Source organism: Tamandua tetradactyla, chromosome 1 (assembly GCF_023851605.1).
Source record: "Tamandua tetradactyla isolate mTamTet1 chromosome 1, mTamTet1.pri, whole genome shotgun sequence".
Taxonomy (NCBI): domain Eukaryota; kingdom Metazoa; phylum Chordata; class Mammalia; order Pilosa; family Myrmecophagidae; genus Tamandua; species Tamandua tetradactyla.
The window spans coordinates 147,055,745-147,083,651 of NC_135327.1; the positions used below are offsets into that span (position 1 = coordinate 147,055,745).

Sequence of the window (27,907 nt, forward strand, 5' to 3'; positions counted from 1 at the left end):
TCTTCCCATCACACTATCCAACCAAGGCCAAAACAGCCTCAGCCAGGGATAGGAAGTACTATTTTTGCTCACTTAAAAGCTGCCAATAAGGTTTACTCAAAGTGGAAAAAACACCAAAGCCTTCTAACAATTGTTCTCATCAGGCATCAAACTGAAACACAATAATTGGACAAGGAAAGCAATTAAGACCAAGTCTATTCTAGGTAATGGCAATAGAAATCTACATCACTGGATATAAAAGGGAAATCGTAGGTAAATACATACAATGCATTCTTCGCAGTGTGGCCCAGTGGCAAATGACTGGCATAAGCATTGGCCTGTCTCCACATCACAGGTTGACGACGTCAGACTCCCAAGGGAGTTACAGTCACAGGCTGAAAGCACAACATACACAATTCTTATTATCCCACTGTTGCAAATGTTTTTAATAGCTTACACTGAGCAAAACACGTGGGCCAAAGAATACAGAGCTGCTTCCCCTGCCAAGTTCATTGTTTGAATGGTGTTGGGTGATTACTGTATTGCATAAACTCTGCACAGGAAATCCAGTGCCAGACAATCAAGTAGTTCTACTGGATGGCAATTAGGAGGAGACAAGTAAGTGCAGGAATTTGTGCAGGCTGGAGAGCCTGGTACAGTTAACCTGAGTGATGATGGCTAGGTCGGGTGACTTAGAGTAGGGCTACTAAGTGTCACAATTATTAATGATGGCTCCTTCTCTGGAAGTACATCTATTATATTCCCTTGTCTTCTCTCTTTTTCTGCTGTTTTATTACTTTTTCCTTTCATTTTCCCCTCTCATTCTCCTCTACTTTTTCCTTTGCCTCAGATATTTCTGAGTCCTGCTTATGCTGTGAAGGTTAAGAAATTATGCTACCAGAATAAGACATCCAATTTCCCTGCTGATTCTACTGCAGGAAAAAACAGTGTTCACAGAAACAACCCAAATATTCTCTCCACTGATGAATGGAGAGATAAAATGTGGTATATTCCTATGTTGGAATACTAGTTGGAATAAAAAGAAATGAAATACTGATACATATGATAGTATGGATGAACTCTGAAATATTATGTGAAGGAAAGAAGGCAATCACAAAGACCACATACTGTATGATTCCACTTATATGAAATGTCCTTAATAGGCAAAACCATAGAGACAAAAAATAGATCGATGTTTATGTAGGGTGAGCAGGGGCACAAAGAGGGTAGGAATGAGGGTTTGAGGGTTGATAGGAAAAGGTATGAGATTCAATTTGGGGAGAGATGAAAGTGTACTAAAATTGATTGTATTGATAGTTGCACAACTCTGTGAATATAATAAAATACACTGAATTGTACAATTCAAAGGATGAGTTATATAGTACATGAATTATACTTCAATAAAACTATTTCAAAAGAAGAAAAACAAACAAAAAACCCCAATGTTCCTGATAACAATGTTCCATATTTCCTTTTATGGACAAAAATATGGAGCATGACGCTGTAACCAAGTGGAAATTATTTACTTGGGTTCTCTGACAAATTTGCAGCTAGTGCTACGAGGTCCAGGAAGCTCTAAATTTCTGTGATCCTATAGATAAGAATCTGCCCATTCAGTCCCAGAAAACTGCTGAGATCCTTTCTATTTTCCCTCAATCCCTCCATTCACTCTTTAATTTTTTCTTCTCTTTGTCAGAGAACATATGAACTAATACAAGGAGGGGTGTAAGAAGAAAGGGGAAAAATAATAAAAAATAAATAAAAGAATTCACTGCCTGAAAATTGCCTAGGAAGCCATCAATTTAATTCAGAAATGTGTAATGCAATTTAATGAATTTGAATATGCCTCTCAGGAGAGTCCTAGTGGAGGCCATTTATCTAAAGGTTTTGCAACATGGCATTACATTTTTTGGGCATTGCTCCCTGTTTGCTGCAGTCACAGAATTTTAGGGCTGAGAGAGATCAGTCCCTATTGACTTACGCTGGCAGCCCAGGGGATCCGTGGCGCTCAGTCCATAGTGATTGGGCTTGCACTGGTGGCACTTGGCTCCTTCTACGTTCTCCTTGCATAGGCATTGACCAGCCACAGACCCTAAGGCACTATCAGAGTGGCTTACACAAATGCCACCAGATATGGTTCCATCAGGGTCACATTCACAAGCTGGAGACACAGACATGCATTTAATTAATTGCAAATGGTGGGAAATTCGAAACATAACCAGAGACTTTTATCACACTACAATTCTTTTATTTTGTTTAAATCATTCAATTTGCTTAAGCAATTAGACTAATAGACAAAGGCTGTTCAGAACTGTCTCCCAAATCTCTTGACTTGGAAAATAAATAACTGCATATATCATATACTTTAAAAGATTCTAAAGTAGTTTGATTCCCAGACCATGCACCCATCCCCACTACACCCCCAAAAAAGATTCTAAAGTAAAAGGAACAGAGGAAGACTGCTACTTTGAAAATTAGATATTAAGAATAGACTAGTTCCTTTTGGAGTGATGAAAATATTTTGGAGCTAGATAAAAGTGGTGGTTGCACAATATTGTGAATGTAATAAATGCCACTGAGTTGTTCACTTTAAATTTGTTATTTTTATGTGTATTTCACCTCAATAAAAAGTAGAAAAAAAGACTCTAAATGTGAAAATAATGTCAAAAGAAGTAAGAGTGGGATGCTATACTGACACACACATTTATATAAAGTTACTAAAAGGCATCAAGGGACATGAGAAAGAAAGAGAAGAAAAATCACATAAAATGGCCACCAAATCTCTTTAACATAGTTTTAAAATAAGTCTGTCTGTTGCCATCACAGAAAAATATTTCACAGGATAATTGCTACCATTATTTATCTATTTATGCTTTCATGGGCAGGCTCTGGGAATTGAATCCAGGTCTCCAGCATGGCAGGCAAGAATTCTGCCACTGAGCCATCGTTGCCCGCCTGTACCATTATTTTTTATTCTTCCTGGAAGGAACACTTACACAAAAAGAAGGGAGAGAACAGTAAGATATTAACAAATGCTCAAATACTTGTTTCTTTTAGAAATCTTCTGGCGGGGCAAAATCTCCGATGAACAGATTCTGGAAAAGAGGATGAAGGGCCAGCAGTAGCAAAGGAGCAATGGAAGTAACAACCTTTTCCTTAGTAAAAACTTAAGCAACTCAAAAAAGGATGCTGATAGTGTGAATAATTCCAGACTAAAATAAGGACCAGAAGTAGAAGTAAAAGTAAAGCTTGATTTAATATAAAGAAGAAATTCCTAAGATAGGGATGTTCAACTTAACAGCAAGCCCCTTGTCACTGGAGGCATCCCAGTAGATGCAGACTAAGCACTTAACTGTGGATTGGCATAGGGGACAAGCGCACTGGTAGACGTTACATGGCCACCAAAGCTCTTTAGTTTTGTAGTGCTGTGCTTCCAAGGGACTCCACTTTTATGAAAGGCAAGAAACATAAGTGAATATCATGACTTTGAGAGCAATCACGTTCACATTTATGTTTGCCCTGATTAACAAAAACAAAATCCCTATGTCCAAAGTCTGGTCTACACAACAATCATTTACTTTACTGAGTTCAGTGGAAAAAATCCAGTCAAATGAGTTATTTGGTGTCACTGAAACAAACAGTTGTCTGAGGGAATCTTCCCATTTTCAATTGTTTGTAATTGCATTGTGACTGGTGATAAAATCACTATGGAAAACAGCATCAGGTTCTGTTTAGTTTGGAAAATACACAGTCTTCTTCTAATTTAAGCCATTTGCTTCTAGAAAGGAAGGAGCAAACTAGATTTACTTTAGAAGCAGCCAAAAGGAAAGAACGCAATGTTATTTGAGAGAAACCTCAAAAAGTCAGCATTGAATCCCAGAGTATAATTTAATTATGCACAGACACATCCTTTGGGAAAAGGATATGGGTGAGTGGATAGTACTTTACTTTGAAATAACCCTCTGTCAAGGCCTTTAAGGGTTGAAGTCTAATAAAATCTCTGTGTCACACAAATTATTTCCAGGGAACTTGTATCAGTTGGTTGAGACCACTAAATCTTTGTTTTCTGTATCATATTCGAATGTGTTTAATTGCAGAAGAGTTAAAATTAGTCAGCATATGTCTGGAATCTATTTATGTAAATATTTAGGCTCAAACAAGAAAGACATAGAGAAACTTCATATGAGAAAGCTAATTGGTCTCCTTAAAATATGTTATTTGTATATACACATACCAATGTGTGTTTAGGTAAAATGGGAGAAGCTGGGAGACTCATTATGGTTACAAGTTTCTCATCTGCTTTCATGGAAAAATACCTTGTTTAGAAAAAATGACTTCCTACTTTCATGTTAGGGGCACTAGTTTACCTTCCTTGGCTTCCTTCAAAAGTTCCATCAGGGTTACTCCTAAGTGGTTCTTAAGTAAGGCAACTTGGTTGATATGTTAAAAAAATTTCAGATTCCAAATTATGTTTCATAACACTGTAATTTCCTGATTCCGCCTAAGAAAACAACTTCTTTTACAAACACATAGCTTTAAAAACATCAATAAAAGTTGTGCATGTGTATCCATGTATGTGTACATGTATGACATCACAGGTTCTGGTAAAAATCATAGGACAATTGGGAAATTTGTTTAAAGAAGTATATTTTCTGAGATCCAGTTTTTTGTATCATTTTTGAACAGGTCATGCAAAGTAAAAATGCTGTACAATCATATGCCTACTGAGGCATCTTGGCAAAAACTTCATTTATGCTTTTTCCACATAGTTTTGATTTAATGTTTGAAATCTAGGGGATTTTATGTATTCAGGGGGCTCCTGTGTCAGTTTTAAAAAATACTTTGTTTTATGTATTACAATGATTTAAAGTTTTAAGTCATGTTTCATAGCAGATATATATTTTTCCTTTCTTACATTGATTACACAGCCTAAGAAGCAGGATTTCTGTATATTAGGAGAAGCAATCTTCCATGTCCTGAGCATCCTGAATGTTGTTAATGAGTGTGCCAACAATGCAAGATCCTGACTGCTCTTTACCAGGTTATTTTTTCAGGGTTATGTTTGCAGCAAGTAACCTTGAGGGATGAGATAACATCTTCCCCTGGACAAAGAGCAGGCTATAAAAGCAACGAATCCTCCAAGGTCAGAGTTTCTTGATTATAACAAAAAACTCACTGAGTGTACAGGATTCAACTGGGCTCCTCTGTGTTGTCTCCAGGGAATTATGGTTCAAGGGGATTCCATGTCAACATAATGTTCTTGCTGCTTGTTATGCCGTAAATAATAGTCTTTTGTCTTTGACCCAGGAGTCTCGTATCTCCCACCAACATCCATGAAACAATTAACAGACCAACTTATTATTTGCAAGTAATGTAAAATCTCAAATCCAGTTCCTAACACTGGATATTTGGAGTCAGGTTGGAATGTATCTGTGCAATAATATATAATAGTGCTGGGATTAGAATGAGGCAAGTAAAGAGCCTAGAGTGTAAAATTTAAGGAAATACTCACTCTTAGGTTTATGTAAGTGTTGAAACTGCATTTACATGATCCTGAGATTGAGAGCTTCCTTAAATCTGGGTCTATAGCTAGTTGCTTCACATACCTTACCCTATTTCTAGTTCAGCAGGGAAATATAAATTTAAACCCTGATGAGGTACCATTTCATTAGCAAAAATTTAAGTTCTACACACCAAGTGTTGACAAGTTATAGAGCAACAGGAACTCTCACACATTGTTGGAGGGAGTGTTCATTGGTGCAACCACTTGGAAGACAACTCAGTACTATTTAGTCAGTTTGAAAAAGTACATACCCTCTGGCCCAGCAAAGTCAGTTCTTCTAAGTACAGATCTAAGTTTTTGCGCATGCACACAAGGTCACATACGCAAGAATGCTTATTGCAGCATCAAATGAAGAATGGACAAATAAATTTTGTCATATTTATAGGAAGGAAATCTATACAGAAATTAAAACTGAAGAGCTTGGACTACCTGAAATGGACAAATCCCAAAAATCTAATGCTGAATGAAGAAGTCAAGTCACTGAAGGATACATACCTGATAATATCATTTACGCGTATTATGTACAGCTTCAAAACATGTCAACATATACTGTTAGTGGATAAAAACATGGGTGAAAGTATAAAAATGGCAATGATAAATGTCAAATACATGACAGAATTTATCCCTAGGAAGAAGCGTAGACAAATGGGATAGAGATACACCTGGGGTATCAGGGTATCAATCGTGCCTTTATGATTTCATAAAGCTGTGTGGTAGGACAGGGCTGTTTATTATATTATTCTCTATTCTTTTGTATATGCTTGAATTATTTCATTATACAGGTTGAGAAGAAAGATAAAAATATCCTTAAAAGGTCAAAAAATAAAAAGAAAAGAAAAAAGCAAGGTGATCCCTTAGCTCATGTGTCTTAATAGTGAAAGTGAATTGCCTATAGTCAGTCAAATGGTTTAACCAATGTCACTACCTTAGCTGCTTCCCTGAGCTGACCTCCAGGATACTCAGGTAATTTGCTGCATTTTCTAAAACCATCTGGCCCCTTCTGCTCGAATCCAGGATAGTTTCCTGATTCACCTGCTGCAGGACTACCAGGTAGAAACTGGATTATTTGGCTCAGTTGTCGGGAGAAAGAAAAGCTCTAAACACTGAAGTGTTTTTGTACTCCCCTTTTCCCAAAACAGGGCAGTTTGGAGATGCTGTTAGGCAGCAGGATCTGGCACCCCTGGTGAGACCTGTCCATCAGATTTCTTTCTTTCCTTTTTTTTTAATATTTAGTAAAATATTGACTTGATTATACCTATTTACGAAAATTAACAGTATCACAATTTAATGGGAAAAAACCCAAAAACTTTCACAATGTTTTGCGTTATCCCAAGAGGTTTTTATATGCTTTAGTATTTGGAATGCTAAATGCTCAAATTATTTCTAGACATTTTTCTTACATCTACTTTCCATCAGAACTTGCTCAAAGGGAAAGGGTAGGGTTAGAGGCTGGAGACTCACGAATGCACGCGTAAGGATTTGAGATGGCCTTGAGGGGGTCCCTGTAGAAGAAGGGTCTGCAGGCGTCGCAGTGTTGCCCCTCGGTGTTGTGCTGGCAGTCTTCACACACGCCCCCGCTGCGGCCGCCGCTCGCCAGGTATGTAGTCATGTCGAAGTGACAGCGCTCAGAGTGGCTGTTACAGTCACACACTGAGAAAGGAGAGGCGCTTTATGAGACTTGGCAGAGGTCTCGGGATAACCGAGCCGGTATCCACCATGGCTTTCACTAATCCCAGATATTTTCTAGCTAGTACACCTTCCTTTTTACAGATACAAGGTTAAATAGGCGATTTAAAACGCCCCTTCTGGCACTGATTCTGTTCACATGCCCTCTAGAAAATGTGTTCCTGAAACATTTAATATGTCGTTTTTAAAAATCAAGTAAATCAAAATAAGCCTCTTGGGTGGTCTAGAAGCCTGTGCAATATTGTATAAAGAATACTTTTACTGATTCAGGTTTTGTAAATCTGATTTTTTTACATCAAATTTTCTGTTCCCATTGGGATTCTCAGATAAGAATTTAGAGCTTGCAAAGTACTGGGATTGTCATGTTTCAGCTTCCTCAGTGTACAGCGGAGGAAACTGAGGGCCTTGGGAGGAGGTGAGTGGTGGTGTCTGGGAATCAGCCAGACCTGGGCCCCCTGCCTCTCTCCCTCATTATGGGCAGGAGGGCTGGAAAGGAAGCTGCAAGGTCTTTTTCTCCCATCTGAGGCTCAGCCTGGAGAATAGAGGGAAAGGACCTCTGTTTGGAGGAGTTTATTTGTCTTCGTGGTGATGTCTGTGCTGTTTGATTTTGTTGTATAAACAGCCTAAGCTCAGGCCGAATTTTGCTGGGGCTTGTATAATGTAACTCCTTGGGATTTTTTTTTTTTTTTTCTCTCATAAGAGTGCTTCTAATGGCCTTTCATTCCCTCGAAACTTACTTGGGAAAAGAAACTGAAGGACAAGTTTGTTTGGAAGTTCATCAAAATTCAGAGGTACCAATTATATTGTAAAAAATTCCTTATTAGACAAAATATTTTATAAAAAAATACAATAGACTTTCAAATTCAATGTCCTGAGAAATGAGAACACTCTCCTATTACCTGACATATTAACATCAGCTTAATAAAATGTATTATTCAGGAAAATAGTATTAAGATCAGCTTAATGAAACATACTATTCAGAAAAACAGTAGGTGTCTCTGTAATGAATCTAGTGTTCACCAAATTCTGGGTGTTGTACCATTCACATGGATATTATCATTACATGGCTTATGGCTATATCCCTTCTCTGAAAGTGCACATTGTTTTATTTTTTAAATTAAAGTTAAGTTTTTCATGTGAGGGTTTGATAAGTTTGTGATTCTTCCATGTGAGCTCACTGAAACCATAAGGATGTCACAAAATTGGATCTGGGAACCACAGGTTCCCATCTTTATTGCCTGCAGCCCCCAGAAACAAGCTAAATTTCCTTCAAAATAAGCAAATGCTGAGCACCCTTAGTCTATGCCAAGGGCTTATTTTCACCCACATCTGCAACTGCTGTCCTGGAAGCCTTCAGCTGGCCTCCAAGGAGCATCCTGGAAGAAGTCCTTGCATCTCTCACAGTTGGGGCCATCTGTATTGTGCTGGCAGACACACTGACCATGAACCTGCATTGTGTGATAAATAGAAAGAGTGTTAAAGGAGAGCTTATTTTTGAGAACTTTGGGATTCTTTAAATGTAAAATGAAATACCAGGCCGGGGACCTCACTGGGTTTGCCATATGTTAAATTGCATATTTGCCATATGTTAATTACAATTTTAACTATGACTGCTTTATTATTTGCTTAACTAGCATTAAATTTTTTTAAAATTTAAGATATTCAGTGAACATTTATAATACCTTTTCATTTCTAAATTCTAGCTTCTGAGAGGCACTTGGCAGCCCTTGCTAAAATGAGGGATCAGATGAGGAGATGTGAGTATGTGGGGTTGTAGTTTAGGAGTATAAAGGAAAATAGAAAGTTAAAAAAGGAAAACAAGCTGGAGATAGGTGTGTGACTTTCTTGGATTTCTACAAAATTCCCTAAATGGCCCAAGTTCAAAAGGGGTAGCTCTATATCTAATGAAAAAGAGAAAGCTGAGTGTGAAGGGGCAGTAGTCTCAATATCAAGCCTTGTAGAATTATGCCTAATAAATAGTTTTAAAGTGTTAGTAGCCACATCCCCTGGGGGCTATACATAAAAAATACAATCCTTCTACTGTGTCAATCTTTTAAGACTAGTCCCAAGAATAGGAGCCATCTGCACTGTGAAGACACAGTCATCAAGTGTAAGATTATTGCTTGGATTGACCATTTTTATGATATCAGATATACTGAAACACCTTAGTAGTGAGTATATCATCTTGCACACTTATAGGCCTGCTGTCAATTTCTGTGAGAGAATGAATGAAAAATTATGATTTCTCTTCACCAAATCTCCAGTCCCTAAAATACAAACTAAAAGGAGCAAGAGAGGGAATGGTGGGCTATTTTGAAATCATTAATCCTGCTTATTAATTCAATGATGCCCAGTATAGGGCAGGAGCCACTTCTGGCTAGAAAGCTGGAAGGCCCCTGGATGACTTGTTGGGCCAAATAGAAAGATACCTGCCCCAGCATGGATGCTGGCACTTTGATTTGCTGGCCTCCATGTAGAGTGCCTGGTCTAGATTCGGCATCAGGACAGGGAAGGGAAAGAAAGAAAGCCAGCTGAATTTGGGGATTTGTAACTCACCATTCCAGGAGGGCTGAAAACATCTCCCCGCACCTTCTGCACTGGGCCACATTCACTAGCATGACCATTGCAAAAACAGCTTCCCCGAACAACCATCTTGTACAGAGCATAGTAGTATTTGTCAAGGGAATCTTTCTGTTTCCTTCCAAGCAAAGTATCCCCAAGGGTATGGAGTTTGGTGAAGTTTATCCTCAGATTTGTTAGTGTCACAAGATCTAGAGACAGGAAAATACTGAGTCAAAGTGCACTTAAGTTGCATTTCGGTTCAAGTGACCCTCTTTGATGGATATACCCTTAGTGCACAGAAATGCATTGAGGACTACATGTCCCTACCATGAAAAATTTTAAAAGGTGTTGAGGTAAAAAATATAAAACAATTCTTACCTTGGATGTAGGGACTGTAAGGGTTTTCTATTTCAAAGTTCGGATCCAAAACTTTTAAAACCACCTGTAAAATAAATGTAGAAAAATTTATTTGCCTGAAAATACCTACAAATGCACATTTAGAGAGATCCTGGCTTTATAAGAAGGCTGAGTTGCATTCCAGTAGGTTTAGGATACAAATTACAATAATATTTATTGCTATGAATAAAAGTATCAAAAGAGAAAGTGAAGGAAAGCTGTTAAATAGAAATTTCTTTTGCCTGTTTATCTTCACCTGGTCCACACAGACAGAAGTGGTCATCCATTCATGAAACAATCTCTTGACTTATGTTGGGGAGGCGTCAAGTGGTCATAATTCAGCAAGCCAGCTTTTAAGCTGGATCTGGTAAGGGAATTCTGAAGCTGCCTTCTGCCATCAATTCTGTCTGATCTACTTGATAAAATAATAACCCCACTCCCACCCTAACCCTCTGCTGGTAATTGGCTTTGTTCAAAAGGGCATTTCTGACAGAGCCTCCCTGGATGGCAGCTTACACAGCATGGGGATTAAACTGCCAGTCCAGGGCTGCTAATAGTTTATATGGCTTCTCTTCAAAGGTTAGAAACAGGCACTCTTTCCCGTGGGTGCCAGGGTGCCCAGAGTATGAGTGGGGCGTGCTGGATTTCAGCCCCCACTCACCGTTAGCTGAGTCTTTGTGAAGGACTATCTCTTATAATGTATTTATTATTTCTTCGTATTTCAGATAATTCAGAACTCTTTACAATTAAGCACTTTTTATTCTTAAAGAACCAACAGCTCAGGTTGTACTTCAGTGAAAACTGTCTAAATTTTTTCATCTAATTTAACCATATTATTAAAAGATCAACTTAAATAAAAGAAATTCAAGGAAGGAAATGTTACCTCACCACCAGTTGAGGGTTCAATATGTGAATATTTGGAGTCACAAACAACATCTCCCACTCCCTGGGCCCGGCCAGATGTTATGTCAGGAAAGGAAGTAGCACAGTCTTTTGCAAAATATTTGAACACTTTCCAGGTGCGTCCATAGTCTGTGGAACGTTCAACCAACATTGCAGCAGGCCGAAAACTCTATGAAAAATGAGGAAAGCTTGTAATGTTTCACAAGGTAAATTTATAAGTCACAAGGTAAACTTATTAGTCACTTCAGGTTGATATTTATATTTTCCAATTTTATTTCATTTTGAATTTTATGTGTATCTTTTAAAAATTTTTATGATACAACAAATACACAGAAAGCTCTTTCCAAGTGGGTACTTATTTATGAGCAAATACTTTGACCTCAGAATCTAATTCCATTTTTAAAATGTTCATGGCTATGTGAATTATCAACTGAAGATGGAAAGACAGCATATAAACAAAAGTGCTAATGCAATTAATATTTTACATGTTTCTCTTTGCTTGGCATGCTTTTTCTCTGACAAATCCTACACATCCTTCAAAACTGAACCCTGACATTTACCCTGAAACTGCAGAGCAGAAGTTAGTCTCTCTGCCTAAGTTTCCCAGCATTCTAATCATACCTCTACTTCTGCACTTACCACTGTGTATTATAATTTTCTATTTATATGTTTGCAGCCATGACTAAAATGTGAGCTCTTTGAGGTCAAAGATTGGTATTTTCATTTTTTATTACAAAAAATCAAGTTTTTTCCCTGACATCTCCTAGATTGAAATTAGAATTTTTATGAATGATTAAAGACTGACTATGGCACTGTGATTTGCTTTGGCATCTGATTAACTTTAGTAAATAGCCTTTGATTTTTTTCCCCCTCTTAATCCCAATCTGCCCATATTCCCTTGCCCTTTTCTCCTAAAATTTATCTTTCAAGCTCTTGTAGTCCCTATTAGCCTCATGCTTGGAATTTTCCTTTTGGATGTGTCCTCTAAGACTGTCTTGTTTGTTTGTTTGCTTAATCATATAGTCATTGACTAACAAATAGTTTTGTGTGTTTTTTTTTTTAACTTCATTTTAGGAAAAAACTCCACATGACAAGTATGAGTCTGGATTTATGTAGCTTTCTGTCCTCTGCAAGGAAGCAAAGAAGTGAAATACCAGGTAAACTCTGACCATTTTGTATGTAGATAAAGGGGCCAATAGGCCTATATATATGTACCTTAAAGGTCAATATAAGATGGCTAAACTGAAATAATGCCTCTAGATCCAATCTGATGCTGACATGATCAAGACCTAAAGAAAAATCCAGAAAAGAAGAAAATCAGTGATTTTTGAGAGACTCCTATTTATCCTATGAACCCCCTGCTATTGTTTGTATGTCATAAAACCCCTCGGAAATCATGGCTGGTGATTACCACTGATTCCCAGTCTGTTGAAGTGAGTGGTTTTCCATGCCCCTCTATGCCCAGGAGATCCATGTGAGAGCAGTATAGGCTTTACCCTGACAGTGCCCACCACGCAGCAGCACTGCGCACCACCAGGAGAGTTCCAGCAGAGGAGAGTTTCCCACAGGTGGAAAGCAAGGGGTCACTTCCTTGTACTCAAATGTTGACTCCATATTAACTGAGCTAGCAAGTCAGAGCATTGCAAAAATCGACACACCCTTTTCTTCCAACAGCTGCTCACAGTCATTTGAACTTTACTGGCATAAAATACAGCTTGAAATATCCCCCTTGGAGTGGGGATTGGTGGGTTTATCTATGACCCAGGAGAAGACAGAATTTTCCTGACAAAGACTTGCACTGAGCTAGTTAGCTGCCATCTATCTCTTGCAAGCACGTGAAGGATCAACCCTATTCTGGATACAGTGGAAGCCTAGATCTCTTTTGAGGAGCACTGTTCAGCCGAAATACAGATCACATAAATAATTTAAAAATTTTTAGTAGCCACATTTTAAAAAAAAAAGAAAAAAATTAAATTAATATATTTAACCTAGTATATAAAAATATTATCATTTTAACATGTAATCAATATTAAAACATTAGAAATGCTTTGTATTAGTTAGGGTTCTCTAGAGAAACAGAATCAACCGGGAACACTTGCAAATATAAAATTTATGAAAGTGTCTCACGTGACCGTAGGAATGCAGAGTCCAAAATCCACAGGGCAGGCTGCGAAGCCGATGACTCCAATGGATGGCCTGGATGAACTCCACAGGAGAGGCTCACCATCCAAAGCAGGAATGCAACCTGTCTCCTCTGAGTCCTCCTTAAAAGGCTTCCCATGATTGGATTTAGCATCACTAATTTTCAGAAGACACTCCCATTTGGCTGATTACAAATGGAATCAGCTGTGGATGTAGCTGACGTGATCATGACCTAATCCTATGAAATGTCCTCATTGCAACAGACAGGCCAACGCTTGCCCAATCAGATGAACAGGTACCACAACTTGGCCAAGTTGACACCTGTCCCTAACCATGACAGTCCACCCCTTGTCAGCTTGGCACATATATATATATATATATATATATATATATATATATATATATCACCTTAGACCATACTTAATTTCCAAATGAAAACAAATAAGCACACATTTTTTCTTTTACCTCACAATACTCAACTGTCCTGCATATAACTGGAAACACATTAAATCTCTCCAGAATAGCGTGCAAATCCTTGGGCAACATTCATTCTTAAACTTGATATCTTACAACTTAAATAGTATAACACAAACAAAACAGCATTACAGTCCTCGTTTCTGTAACTGATCACGTGGTCGAAGTTCATATTTATCACTACCTTCTTCCACTACCCATTCCATGTTCCCTTTCCCCTCAGCAAGCACTTCAGCTGGCCGTGGTTCTTTGCCTGGTGGGGTGACCCAAACCTTCATTCCTGAAGTCTCAGAGCCATTAGTGGTCCTGCCTGGATTGTGTTGTTGCAGTTTTCCATTGATTTTAATCACAGGGCATGGTAGTACTAATAGACGCCCCAGGGGATCTCCTATATTCCAAGAAAACTCTTCTTTACCTCCATTATGTAGTTGCAGTCCTACTTCCTTCTGATAGTCAGGGTCAATTACCCCAGACAATAATGTAATCCCCTTCTTGGTGTGTTGATCCAGAGGCATAAGTAGGCCAAAGTGGCCAGGTGGCAATCTTAACTTCCAGTTCAGTGGTATCACTGTTGTTTCTCCTGGAGAAAGCACACCCCGTTTTGGAACTAAAACCTGTAGACCAGCAGAACTCAGGGTAGCACGGACAGGAAGCAAAAATTTTCCTAGTGGATCACTAGGGGTAATAGTGAGTGGCACCACACCCATTTCCACCCCTTGGTTCCTGGACCCATGGATCCTGGCTATGGGAGAAACAGCACCATATAGCGGACGCTGATTCAGAGCATACACAGCTTCCTGGAGAACATTACCCCAGCCTTTCAAGTTTTTGCCACCTAGTTGGCACCGTAATTGAGTTTTCAAAAGGCCATTCCACCGTTCTATCAATCCAGCAGCTTCTGGATGATGGGGAACATGGTAAGACCAGAGAATTCCATGAGCATGTGCCCATTCCCGCACTTCATTTGCTGTGAAGTGTGTTCCTTGATCCGAAGCAATGCTATGTGGAATACCATGACGATGGATAAGGCATTCTGTAAGCCCATGGATAGTAGTTTTTGCAGAAGCATTGCGTGCAGGGAAAGCAAACCCATATCCAGAGTATGTGTCTATTCCAGTTAGAACAAATCGCTGCCCCTTCCATGAAGGGAGTGGTCCAATGTAATCAACCTGCCACCATGTAGCTGGCTGGTCACCTCGGGGAATGGTGCCATATCGGGGGCTGAGTGTGGGTCTCTGCTGCTGGCAGATTGGGCACTCAGCAGTGGCTGTAGCCAGGTCAGCCTTGGTGAGTGGAAGTCCATGTTGCTGAGCCCATGCATAACCTCCATCCCTACTACCATGACCACTTTGTTCATGAGCCCATTGGGCAATAACAGGAGTTGCTGGGGAAAGAGGCTGACTGGTATCCATAGAACGGGTCATCTTATCCACTTGATTATTAAAATCTTCCCCTGCTGAAGTCACCCTCTGGTGTGCATTCACATGGGACACAAATATCTTCATGTTTTTAGCCCACTCAGAAAGGTCTATCCACATACTTCTTCCCCAGACCTCTTTGTCACCAATTTTCCAATTATGGTCTTTCCAAGTCCCTGACCATCCAGCCAAACCATTAGCAACAGCCCATGAGTCAGTATACAAACGCACCTCTGGCCAGTTTTCCTTCCAAGCAAATGAACAACCAGGTGCACTGCTCGAAGTTCTGCCCACTGGGAGGATTTCCCCTCACCACTGTACTTCAAGGACACCCCAGAAAGGGGTTGTAATGCTGCAGCTGTCCACTTTCGGGTGGTACCTGCATATCGTGCTGAACCGTCTGTAAACCAGGCCCGAGTTTTCTCTTCCTCAGTCAATTCACTGTAAGGAACTCCCCAAGAGGCCATAGCTCTGGTCTGGGAAAGAGAAGGTAATGTGGCAGCAGGAGTGGAAACCATGGGCATTTGTGCCACTTCTTCATGTAACTTACTTGTGCCTTCAGGACCTGCTCTGGCTCTATCTCGTATATACCATTTCCACTTTACAATAGAGTGCTGCTGTGCACGCCCAACTTTATGGCTTGGTGGGTCGGACAACACCCAACTCATGATAGGCAACTCAGGTCTCATGGTAACTTGGTGGCCCATGGTTAAGCGTTCAGTCTCTACTAAGGCCCAGTAGCAGGCCAAAAACTGTTTCTCAAAAGGAGAGTAGTTATCTGCAGCAGATGGTAAGGCTTTGCTCCAAAATCCTAAGGGTCTGCGTTGTGATTCTCCTATAGGGGCCTGCCAAAGGCTCCAGACAGCATCTCTATTTGCCACTGACACTTCCAGCACCATTGGATCTGCTGGATCATATGGCCCAAGTGGCAGAGCAGCTTGCACAGCAGCCTGGACCTGTCGCAGAGCCTCCTCTTGTTCAGGTCCCCACTCAAAATTAGCAGCTTTTCTGGTCACTCGATAAATGGGCCGGAGTAGCACACTCAAATGAGGAATATGTTGTCACCAAAATCCAAAAAGACCAACTAGGCGTTGTGCCTCTTTTTTGGATGTGGGAGGGGCCAGATGCAGCAATTTATCCTTCACCTTAGAAGGGATATCTCGACATGCTCCACACCACTAGACACCTAAAAATTTTACTGAGGTGGAAGTCCCCTGTATTTTTGTTGGATTTATCTCCCATCCTCTGACACGCAAATGCCTTACCAGTGAATCTAGAGTAGTTGCTACTTCTTGCTCACTAGGTCCAATCAACATGATATCATCAATATAATGGACCAGTGTGATGTCTTGTGGGAGGGAGAAACGATCAAGGTCTCTGCGAACAAGATTATGACATAGGGCTGGAGAGTTGATATACCCCTGAGGTAGGACAGTGAAAGTATATTGCTGACCTTGCCAGCTGAAAGCAAACTGTTTCTGGTGGTCCTTACTAATAGCTATTGAGAAAAAAGCATTTGCCAGATCAATAGCTGCATACCAGGTACCAGGGGATGTATTGATTTGCTCAAGCAATGATACTACATCTGGAACAGCAGCTGCAATTGGAGTTACCACCTGGTTGAGTTTACGATAATCCACTGTCATTCTCCAAGACCCATCTGTTTTCTGCACAGGCCAAATAGGAGAGTTGAACGGGGATGTGGTGGGAATCACCACCCCTGCATCTTTCAAGTCCTTAAGAGTGGCAGTAATCTCTGCAATCCCTCCAGGAATACGGTATTGCTTTTGATTTACTATTTTGCTTGGTAGGGGCAGTTCTAGTGGCTTCCACTTGGCCTTTCCCACCATAATAGCCCTCACTGCACGAGTTAGAGAACCAACGTGGGGATTCCGCCAGTTGCTCAGTATGTCTATGCCAATTATACATTCCAGAACTGGGGAAATAACTACAGGATGGGTCCGGGGGCCCACTGGACCCACTGTGAGACGGACCTGAGCTAAAACTCCATTGATCACCTGGCCTCCATAAGCCCCCACTCTGACTGGTGGTCCAGAGTGACGTTTTGGGTCCCCTGGAATTAATGTCACTTCTGAACCAGTGTCTAATAATCCCCGAAATATCTGATCATTTCCTTTTCCCCAATGCACAGTTACCCTGGTAAAAGGCTGTCGGTCTCCTTGGGGAAGACTTAGAGGAAGGTTAACAGTATAAATTTGTGGCAGTGTAACAGGTTTCTCCCCCATAGGGACCTGGCCTCCCCTTCATTCAAGGGGCTCAGGGTCTGTAAACTGTTTCAAGTCTGGAAATTGGTTAAGGGGCTGTGACTCTGTGTTTTTGTAATTCAGGTTAGACTTCTGTTCCCTTGACCTAGAACTCTTTTGTTTATACAGCTCCAACAAGAATTTAGTCGACTGCCCTTCTATTGTATTTCTAGGCACCCCACGATTTACTAGCCAATGCCACAAATCTCTGCGTGTCATATAATTTTGATGCCTCCTTTGAGTTTGTTGTCTATTATAATACCCACGTCTACCCTGTCTTTGGTGATTAAGTGCTGCCACCTGGCTTCTGCCAACTCGGGATCCTGTCATCCCCATTGTGTTTAAGGATTCCAGCTCAGTGACAGCAGTTCCTACAGTAATATCTGACCTACAGAGAAGTGCAACCACAGAGCTCTTGAGGGATGATGGTGCTAGTCTCACAAATTTATTTCTCACTGTTCTGGTAAAAGGTGCATCCTCTGGACATTCCTGGGGTGTAAGAGCAGGCTTTGCATGATAAATCCACTCTAACATCCCAATCTCTCTAAGCCTCTGGATCCCCTCATCTACATTATACCAGGGCAGTTCTGGCATTTCAACCTCAGGTAATGTTGGCCACCTTTTGATCCATGTTTCAACCAACCACCCAAACAAGCTGTTAACACCTTTTCTAACTGCTCTAGCTATAACATTGAATGCAGAATCTCTGCTTAGTGGGCCCATATCAATAAATTCAGCCTGATCCAGCCTTATATTCCTCCCACCATTATCCCACACTCTTAAAATCCATTGCCACACATATTCCCCTGATTTCTGTCTATATAAATTGGAAAACTCACACAGTTCTTTTGGAGTATAACGTGCCTCCTCATGTGTGATACTTTGTACCTCACCTTTAGGGGCCTGTTGGGACTTTAGTCTAGTTATAGTTCTAGAAGAAATGAGGGGTGGTGGGGGTGGGTCATGAAAAGAATTAGAAATATCTTCCAAGCCATTTGCTTCAGGGCTTTCATTTGCAGGTTCATCTGGTGAAACAGGATTAATAACTCTAGGGCTAATCCCTTCAGGAGGAGGTTGGGTAGCCAATTCCTCAAGGCAGGCTGGAGGTGGGGCGGCTATGTCCTCAGGGCAGACTATTACAGGGTTATCTAAAGAAGGCTCAGCATGGTCTAGGGTTTCAACCTCACCCCCAACATCATTATCAATCCATATGTCACCATCCCATTTTTCAGGGTCCCACTCCTTTCCAATCAATGCCCTCACTTTAACGGCAGACACCATGCAAGACTGAAATTTCAGTTTACGTTGTAAAGTTGCTACTCTAACAATAAGATTCTGAGTCTGATTTTCAGAGATCTCAAGTCTACGGCTACAGGAAATAAAATTTTCCTTCAGGATACTCATAGAAACCTCTACATCTTTCAGACGGCACTTAAGCTTCTTGTTTGAAGCCTTAAGCCCATCCCTTTCATCCTTTAATGTAGACAGTGTATCTAACAACAACCAACCAACATCTCTATAACTCTTATTTCCACAAAACTCTGTAAAGGTGCCAAAAACATTATCCCCCAGAGTCTGGCTTCGTACAAGTGAAGCATTAGGAGAATCGAATGATGATATTTTGACTATCTCCTTTGCCAACTCAGTCCATGGATTGGGAGTGTCATTCTGATTATGGGAATCAGAGTCCTTAGTGTCTCTGAGCCCAGTCAGAGTAGAAAACCATTCATAAAAACCCATTTTTAAGATTCTGTTCCTTAAGAACCACTCCCGGTACCAAGATGTATTAGTTAGGGTTCTCTAGAGAAACAGAATCAACCGGGAACACTTGCAAATATAAAATTTATGAAAGTGTCTCACGTGACCGTAGGAATGCAGAGTCCAAAATCCACAGGGCAGGCTGCGAAGCCGATGACTCCAATGGATGGCCTGGATGAACTCCACAGGAGAGGCTCACCATCCAAAGCAGGAATGCAACCTGTCTCCTCTGAGTCCTCCTTAAAAGGCTTCCCATGATTGGATTTAGCATCACTAATTTGCAGAAGACACTCCCCTTTGGCTGATTACAAATGGAATCAGCTGTGGATGTAGCTGACGTGATCATGACCTAATCCTATGAAATGTCCTCATTGCAACAGACAGGCCAGTGCTTGCCCAATCAGATGAACAGGTACCACAACTTGGCCAAGTTGACACCTGTCCCTAACCATGACATGCTTAATTTTACTTTTCTTTCAAGTTAAGTCTTAGAAATCTGGAGTGTGCTTATGCTTACAGACCATCTCAATTTGGATTAGCCGTATTTCAGGTACTCAGTAGTCACATGTGGCTAGGGGCTCCCATATTGGCCAGCACAGTGCTAGAGAATAGTGGCTGGATTACTACAGTGAATTAGTTCTGGGCTGAATGGTTGGAGAATGGCCTTTCCAAAGAGGGCAGCCATGTTCCAGCTTGGTACAGTGTCAAGGTCTCCTAGCCCTTTCCACAAAGGGAGCTACTTTCCCTTTCTCTGAAATGCCTGGTCGAGAAATCTTGTTTTATGTAATTGGCTCCGAAGGAGGGATGTTCTGTTTGTGAAGAGACATGGAACAAATGTTTGGCATGCAGGTCAAAATAAATGTTAAGCTAAAATGTTTTTACAATGAAGATAAGTGATTGTTTATCTATGAAGATAAGTGATTGTGGTAAAAACTGCATCGTTTGCATTAAGGAGATTCCAACAGGAAATCAAGAATTAATATCCCAAATGAACTGGCATTTAGTTAGACACTAATTGTATATTTGTATATTGTATGGATGTGATAGAAAAGAAGCTTCATTATACTTTCCCTAAACTATCTTGTGTTATGGGAATAATCATATTACCTAAGATAGAGTTTAGGTATCTGAACAGAATAGGGGGATTATAATATACAGAGGTGTAATGAATGAAATAATTTTCTGGGGGGTAAAAAAACTGAACACATTATATATGAGTATTGAAGACAGGCCATCATAAGTGACAAATTTGTTTTGGGGAATCTGACCTGGTCGTAAATGCATTTAGGTAAATAAGGCACGAGGCCAAGGGTGGGACATGAGAAATACCTGGTTCAAGTCCAAATTTAGGGGGCCGTGGAAATATGGATGGTCAGGACCAGTGTGGGGTTCAATATTACAATTGTTCATGAATACAGAAAGACAAATATCCAGGAAGTAAAGAACTTCACTCAGGAACTGTGGTAGTTAGGTTCAGGTGTCAACTTGGCCAGGAGAAGGTGCCTATTTCCATTGCTGTGGACATGAGCCAATGACATGTGAAGCTCATCTGTCACTGATTACATCTGCAGTCAGCTAGGAGGCATGCCTGCTGCAATGAATGATGCTTGTTTAAATTGGCTGGATGCTTAAATGAGATAGCTCAGCATAGCACAGCCAGAGCAGCTCAGCATACCTCAACTCAGCACTCGCAACTCAGCCCAGGCCTTTGGAGATGCAGAAAGAAATCACCCCAGGGAAAGTTGTTGGAACACAGAGGCCTGGAGAGAAGGCCAGCAGAGATCGTCCTGTGCCTTCCCACATAAGAAAGAAATTCACTCGAAAGTTAGCTGCCTTTTCTCTGAAGAACCATACATTTCAACTAAATAAATCCCCTCTTATTAAAAGCCAATCTATATCTAGTGTGTTGCATTCTGGCAGCTTTGGCCGACTAAAACAGGAGCCAACTACCCTTTCAACTGAATTTTTATAGTAAAGTCCTTGGCTTGCAACAAGAAGTTAAATGTCCTTTTTCTCCCTCTTTACATGTGTTGAAGAAAGAAAAATCACATGCTGCTAACTCTCAGACTTCTATGGCATTATTCACTCAGTTTATATCAGTATGTTTTATATTAGGCTTAATACATTAACACCCCATAAACTTGCTTATTTTTCACAAAGAAGGACAAAAAGATTCATGGACATGTTCTTCTCCCAGATGGAAACAGTGAAATATTCTGAGTTATGAAATATGCTTTGATTTCTCTAAAGGAAAATATTCTTTCATGAATTGAAAATAACTTTCACTCCTATATGGGGCTCTTTGTTCTTGGTGGATACTATTTCTTTCCAGTAAAACTCCTTGCTGTGACATTATTAAAATCATACAGGGAGAAAGATGCCTTATTAAAATATGAAGAAATAAAAAACTGGAAAGGGACTTAATCATACCGTTTTCAGACTGCCACCATTTCTTTTCTTTAGCTGGTTCAAAACTTGTAATTACATTCTCAATGGTGTGGCTGTTGGGTTGGGTATATGGATCATATGGAAATCTGGAGTCACAGACAAAGCATTTTTGTTCCCCCTGAAAAACACCATCGTTAAAATGAAAAAGAAGGAATTGTAATTACTTATTGTTGATCTGAATTTAAAAACAAGATGTACTTACTATATTTGTCTTTCAATCTGGCTAAAAATAAAAAGCAGAGGAAATAACAAGACATCAATTTTTCCATCAATAGGTGCTTAAATACAATAGCAACTTAAATTTAAATATGACCTAGAAATTTTATAAATTTATACATTTGGGGCAAAACCACACATTTATATGCAACTAATGTTTTTCATGTAAGAGGCAGATGATTTGGAACTTATTTTAAACTGTACAGAAATAATTAGGATGTATTTTTTTGAGTTAGAGTTGTTTCCTAAAGTAAAAAAGAGGAATATTTGGCAAAAAATTTAATGAGGCTATCTGCAACAGCTGTGCTTTCTGTCAGATTTTTTTTTTTACAGCATTTTTGGTACAAAAGATTTTGTGAAATCTTACACATGGATTTTTTAAAAGGTTTTCACTGAATGTAAAACAGAGCGGCCCACCCTCTTGTCTCACAGACTAGAAAGTTGTAGCAAATTGGAGCTTTGCTTGGGATGGCTTTTCAAAGGTAACAGCAAACAAGATTGGCCTGTTGATTGCTTAATTTACTGTGCCCATTTGTAGCAATACTCCTAAGGAATTCTCCAAAGATTTCCAAAGGACTGCCAATGGCCTGCACACTTGTTCCTGACTAGTATGTGCAGGACCCTAAAGGGGCATTTTGCAATGCTCTCAGGAAGCAGGGACTGTTTATTACATTCCTTTGATTTAGAAATTGCCCACAACAGCATAATGTGCCGGTAGGTACAAGGTGAATGTTGTTTGATTGTACATCCTCTTCTTGACTTCTAAAATCCTGCAGATCTTTGCCTTTTTCTCTGCCTGTCGTCCCCTCGTTCACTTGGCTCAAGCCACATTCTCTTCTTGCTGCTCCTGAGGCACATCACGAACCATCCTGCCTTTGGATTTTGGTGCAAGCTGTCCCCCCCTCTGGAATATTCTTATCTCTTACTCCTTTCTTTCTTCTAGGTTTCTGTTTAAATGGCTTTATCTTGGAGAGACCTTTCTTGGCCACCCTATAAAATAGTACTATTTCCTCACTCCCTTGGCTTTCTGCTATTCTCTATCCCTTTGCCCAGCTTTATATATTTTCTAAGTCCTTATCACTACATGAGACAATATTATACAGTTGCTGGTTTATTTTCTATCTCTATTATTAGAATTTAAGTTGAATTAAGTTGAATGCAAGGACTTTGTTATATTTATAGCTGTTTCCCTATTATCTACAATAGCGTCCGGCACATAGTAGATGCTCTATAAAATTTGTTGAATGAATGTATGATGATGACTTTACTGGTTATTTCAGGTAGAGACTGTCAGAGCAAACCAGTCATTCAAGAAATCCATATGATCAATGCATTTTAGAATCATATTATTGGCCATCAAGAGCCTTATAATTGGGAGAAAACCAAAGTGCTCCTTGGAAATTAAGGAAAAATGGAAGCTAGATCAATTCTGCATGTTGGTAGGGTTGCCCCAGACCTGTCTTAAAAGTAACTTGTGGTTCCACAAAAAGAGTCCAAGGGAAAAATGTTTATCTTCAGGGCTTCTTGGCCATTAGTTTGCAAACATTTTAGTAGCACAGAATTGATGGAGCTAGCCACAGAGCATGCTTTGATGTGGCTACTAGATGTAGAGTCACAGTTTAGGGAACATTATGGGTCAATGTTGACTTGAAGCTTCTGAAAAAAATGTTTTGTTTGGTAGTATTTTGGTTGAAAGTGGATGGAAAAAAAAAATCCATGATCCATGCTGCATGAATGTTTATCTACTGGTAGCCACACATAATATTTTGTCAGCCTGAAAATTTTTTATGCATTTTTTCCTTTATTATAGAAGTTATAAATTTATAGAACAATTAAATTCCATGTTTTAACCTAGGGTCTAGGTTTGTGTAGTGTGGTTCCATGGATATTTTTAAAAACTTTTATTCTGTTACCATAGGCACAATCTAACATTTCCCCTTTTAATCATATTCAGACATATATTTCAGTGCTGTTAATTGTGTTCACAATGTTGTCTTACATCAACACAATCCATTACTAAAATATTTCTATCATTCCAAACAGGAACTCTGTACACTTTAAGCCTTAACTTCCCATTTCCTACCCCCATATTGTCACCTGGTAATCTAAATTCTAGATTCTAACTCTATGAGTTTGCTTATCCTAATTATTTCAAATCAGTGAGATTCTACAGTATTAGTGTCTGGCTCATTTCACTCAACAAGATGTCTTTAAGATTTATCTGTGTTGTCACATGTATCAGGACTTCATTCTTCTTGTTTGTTTGTTTTGACTTCATTCCTTTTTATAGCTAAATAATATTCCATTGTATGTATATATCACATTTTATTTATCCTTTCATTGGTTGATGGACACTTGGGTTGTTTTCATCTTTTGGCTGTGAATAATGTTGCTATGAACATTAGTGTGTAAATATCTGTTCAAATCCCTGCTTTCAATGAGTAGTGAGATAGCCAGATCATATGGTAATTCTATACATAGTTTTCTGAGGAACTGCAAAACTTCCACAGAAGCTGCATTGTTTTACATTGCCATCTGCATCCTCTTCAACACATTATTTTCTAGTTTTCTAAATAGCAGCCATTCTAATGGGTGTGAATGGTATCTCACTGTGGTTTTGATTTGCATTTCTCTGATGGCTAATGATCTTGAACATCTTTTCATCTGCTTTCTAGCCATTTGTATATCTTCTTTGGAGAGATGTCTTTTCAAGTTCCTTTGCCCAATTTGTAATTGGGTTGTTTGTCTTTTTGTTGCTAAGTTGAAGAATTTCTTTATATATACTGGATATTAATCCTTTTTCAGATAGTGGTTTCCAAATATTTTCTCCCATTGTGTAGGTTGTCTTTTTACTTTCATGATAAAGTTCTTGAGAAACAAGAGCTTTTTATTTTGATGGGGTCCCATTTATCTATTTTTTTCTTTTGTTGCTTGTGCTTTGGATGTAAAGTTTAAGAAACCATTGCCTAACACAAAGTCCTGAAGATATTTATTTTTCATAAATATAAGTATTGAAGATATTTATATTTTCATTTAGGTGTTTTGTAGTTCTAGCTCTTATATTTAGGTCTTTGATCCATTTTGAGTTGATTTTGTATATGGTGTGAGGTAAGGGTCCTTCTTCTTCTTTTTCTTTTTTTTTTGGAAATGGAGAGCCAGGTTTCCCAGCAGCATTTGGCCAAAAGACCATTCTTTCTCAATTGAGTAGTCTTTGAGACTACTTGTCAAAAGTCAGTTGGCCATAAATGTGAGGGTTGATATCTGAGCTCTCAGTTCCATTCCATTGGTTTATATGATTGTCTTTGTGTGAGTATCATGCTGTTTTGATTACTGTGGCCTTGCAATAAGTGTTAATATCAAGAAATGTGAGTCTTCCAACTTCATCCTTGTTTTTCAATATGGTTTTAACTATTGGGGTCACTTACCTTTCCATATAAATTTGATTATTGGCTTTTTCATTTCTGGAAAGAATGTCCTTGGACTGTTAATTGGATTGCACTGAATCTATAAGTTGCTTTGGGTAGGACTGATATCCTAATGATATTTAGTCTTACAGTCCATGAAAATAGAATATCCTTTCATTTATTTAGGTCTTATTTAATTTCTTTTAGTAATGTTTTATAGTTTCCTGTGTACAGCTCCTTTACTTTCTTGGTTAGATTTATTCTGGATATTTGATTCTTTTAGTTGCTATTGTGAATGGATTTTTTTCCTTGATTTTTTTCTTCTGATTGTTCATTTCTTATCCATAGAAATACTACTGATTTTTGAGTGTTTGTTGATCTTGTAATCCTGCCACTTTGCTGATTCCTTTATTAACTCAAGGAGATTTGCTGTATTTTTTTTCTTCAGGTTTTTCTGTGTATAGGATCATATCATCTGAAAACAGGGATGATATGCATGTCTTTTATTTCTTTTCTTGCCTAATTGCTCTGGCAAGAAATTCCATACAATGTTGAATAACAATGGTGACAGTGGGCATCCTTGTCAAATTGCAGATCTTAGAAGGAAAGCTTTCAGTCTTTCACCATTATGTAGGATGTTAGCTGTGGGCTTTGCATATAATGCCCTTTCTTATGTTGAAGATGTTTCTTTCTGTTCCTAGCTTTCTAAATGTTTTTATCAAGAATGGGTGCTATATTTTGTCAGATGCCTTTTCTGCATCAATTGAGATGATCATATGTTTTTCTTTCCCCTTCATTCTGTAAATATGCTATATTATATTGATTTTCTTATGTTGAACTAACCTTGCTTACCAGGGATAAATTCCACTTTGTATAGGGTATAATTCTTTTAATATGCTGTTGGATTTGATTTGCTAGTATTTTGTTGAAGATTTTTGTATTTACATTCATAAGAGATATTGGTCTGTAGTTTTCTTTTCTTGTGGGATCTTTAACCAGCGTTGAAATAAGCATGAGGTTGGCTTCATAGAATGACTTAGGGAGTATTTATTACTTTTTAGTTTTTTGGAAGACTCTGACCACAACTAGAGTTAAATCTTCTTGGAACATTTGATAAAATTATCCTGTGAATCCATTTGGTCCTGGGCTTTACTTTGTTGGGAGGCTTTTGATTACTTTAATCTCTTTACTGCAATTGTTTGTTGAGATCTTCTGTTTCTTCTTGAGTCAATGTAGGTAGTTTGTGTGTTTTTAGGAATTTGTCCATTTCATCTAGGTCACCTAATTTTTTGGCATACAGTTGTTTATAGTATCCACTTATAGTCCTTTTTATTTCAGTGGGGTCAGTAGTAATGTCCTTCTTTTATGTCTGATTTTTGTCATTTGTATCCTCTCTCTTTTTTTGTCAGTCTGGCTAAAGGTTTCTCAAGTTCCTTGATTCTTTCAAAGAACCAACTTCTAGTTTTATTGATTCCTGCTATTTTTTTTTGTTTTGTTTTCTATTTCATTTACTACTACTCTAATCTTTATTATTTCCTCCCTTCAATTTGCTTTGGGTTTAGTTTGCTCTTTTTTTTGCATTTCTTCCAGTTTTTAGATTAGGACTCTAATTTGAAGTCTTTTTTCTTCAAATATGCTAAATAGTTCTATTTGTCCTACAAGACTTTTTAAAGAAATCACCTTCTCTGATAAATGTTCCTGACTTTCTTCTTTTTCAATGTAAGCATTTAGAGCTATAACTACTTCTCAGCACTGCCTTTGCTGCATACAACAAATTTTGGTAAGTTGTATTTTCATTTTCATTCACTTCAAGATATTTCCTAATTTCCTCATTAACCCATTGGCTATTTAAGAGTATGTTATTTAATTTCCACATATTTGTGAATTTTCCCTTTCTCCCTTTGCTATTGATTTCTAGCTTCATTCTGTTGTGGTTGGAGAATATACATTGCATGATTTTAATATTTTTTAATGTATTGAGAATTGTTTTGTGACCCAACATATGATCTATCTTGGAGAATGATCCATGTGTACTTGAGAAGAACGTGTACTCTGTTTTTGTTGGGTGCAGTGTTCTATATATGTCTCAAGTCTAGTTGGTATAGTCTACCATTAAATCCTGTACTTCCTTCCTGATCTTCTACTAGATTTTCTATCCATTATCGAGAGTAGTGTGTTAAAATCACCTACCATTAATGGAGAATCATCAATTTCTCCCTTCAACTCTGTCATAATTTGCTTCATAAATTTTGGGGCTCTGCTGTTAGATGCATATATATTTATAACTGTTATATCTTTCTGTTAAATTGTCTCCTTTATCAGTATGTAATAACCATCTCTGTCTTTCATAACTGTTTTTGACTTAAAATCTATTTTATCCAATGTTAGTATAGCTACCCCAGCTCTCTTTTGGTTACTACTTAAATTATATATATTTTTCCATCCTTTCATCATCAAGCTATTTGTAACTTTCTTTAAAGTGAGTCCCTTATAGACAGCATATAGGTGGGTCATGCTTTTTTATCCATTTTGCCACTCTCTGCTTTTTGATGGGAGAGTTTAATCCATTTTCATTTAAAGTCACTTTTGATAATATAGGCCTTTTATGCCAGTTTGAAGAGTTGTGTACTCCAGAAAAGCCAAGTTCATTAATCCTCATTCAATACTTTTAAGTGGGATCTTTTTGATAAAGTT

General features: G+C 38.8%; 1 protein-coding gene across 3 annotated transcripts in view; it reads right to left on the reverse strand.

Moving 5' to 3' along the window:
- The window catches only part of LAMB4 (laminin subunit beta 4), a 151,018-nt gene that overhangs the window by 79,370 nt on the left and 43,741 nt on the right, over positions 1 to 27,907 (reverse strand). For 2 of the 3 annotated variants that reach the window (XM_077166424.1, XM_077166516.1), the window contains exons 5-13: positions 21,576 to 21,711; positions 12,305 to 12,378; positions 11,070 to 11,258; positions 10,169 to 10,232; positions 9,785 to 9,999; positions 8,556 to 8,676; positions 7,004 to 7,192; positions 1,961 to 2,140; positions 265 to 374 (exon numbers count right to left, since the gene is read on the reverse strand). In XM_077166424.1, the coding sequence (XP_077022539.1) occupies positions 265 to 374; positions 1,961 to 2,140; positions 7,004 to 7,192; positions 8,556 to 8,676; positions 9,785 to 9,999; positions 10,169 to 10,232; positions 11,070 to 11,258; positions 12,305 to 12,378; positions 21,576 to 21,711 (1,278 nt within the window). Of the gene's footprint in view, positions 1 to 264; positions 375 to 1,960; positions 2,141 to 7,003; positions 7,193 to 8,555; positions 8,677 to 9,784; positions 10,000 to 10,168; positions 10,233 to 11,069; positions 11,259 to 12,304; positions 12,379 to 21,575; positions 21,712 to 27,907 lie in introns of those variants that run through there. The other variant, XM_077166603.1, reaches the window with a different exon arrangement.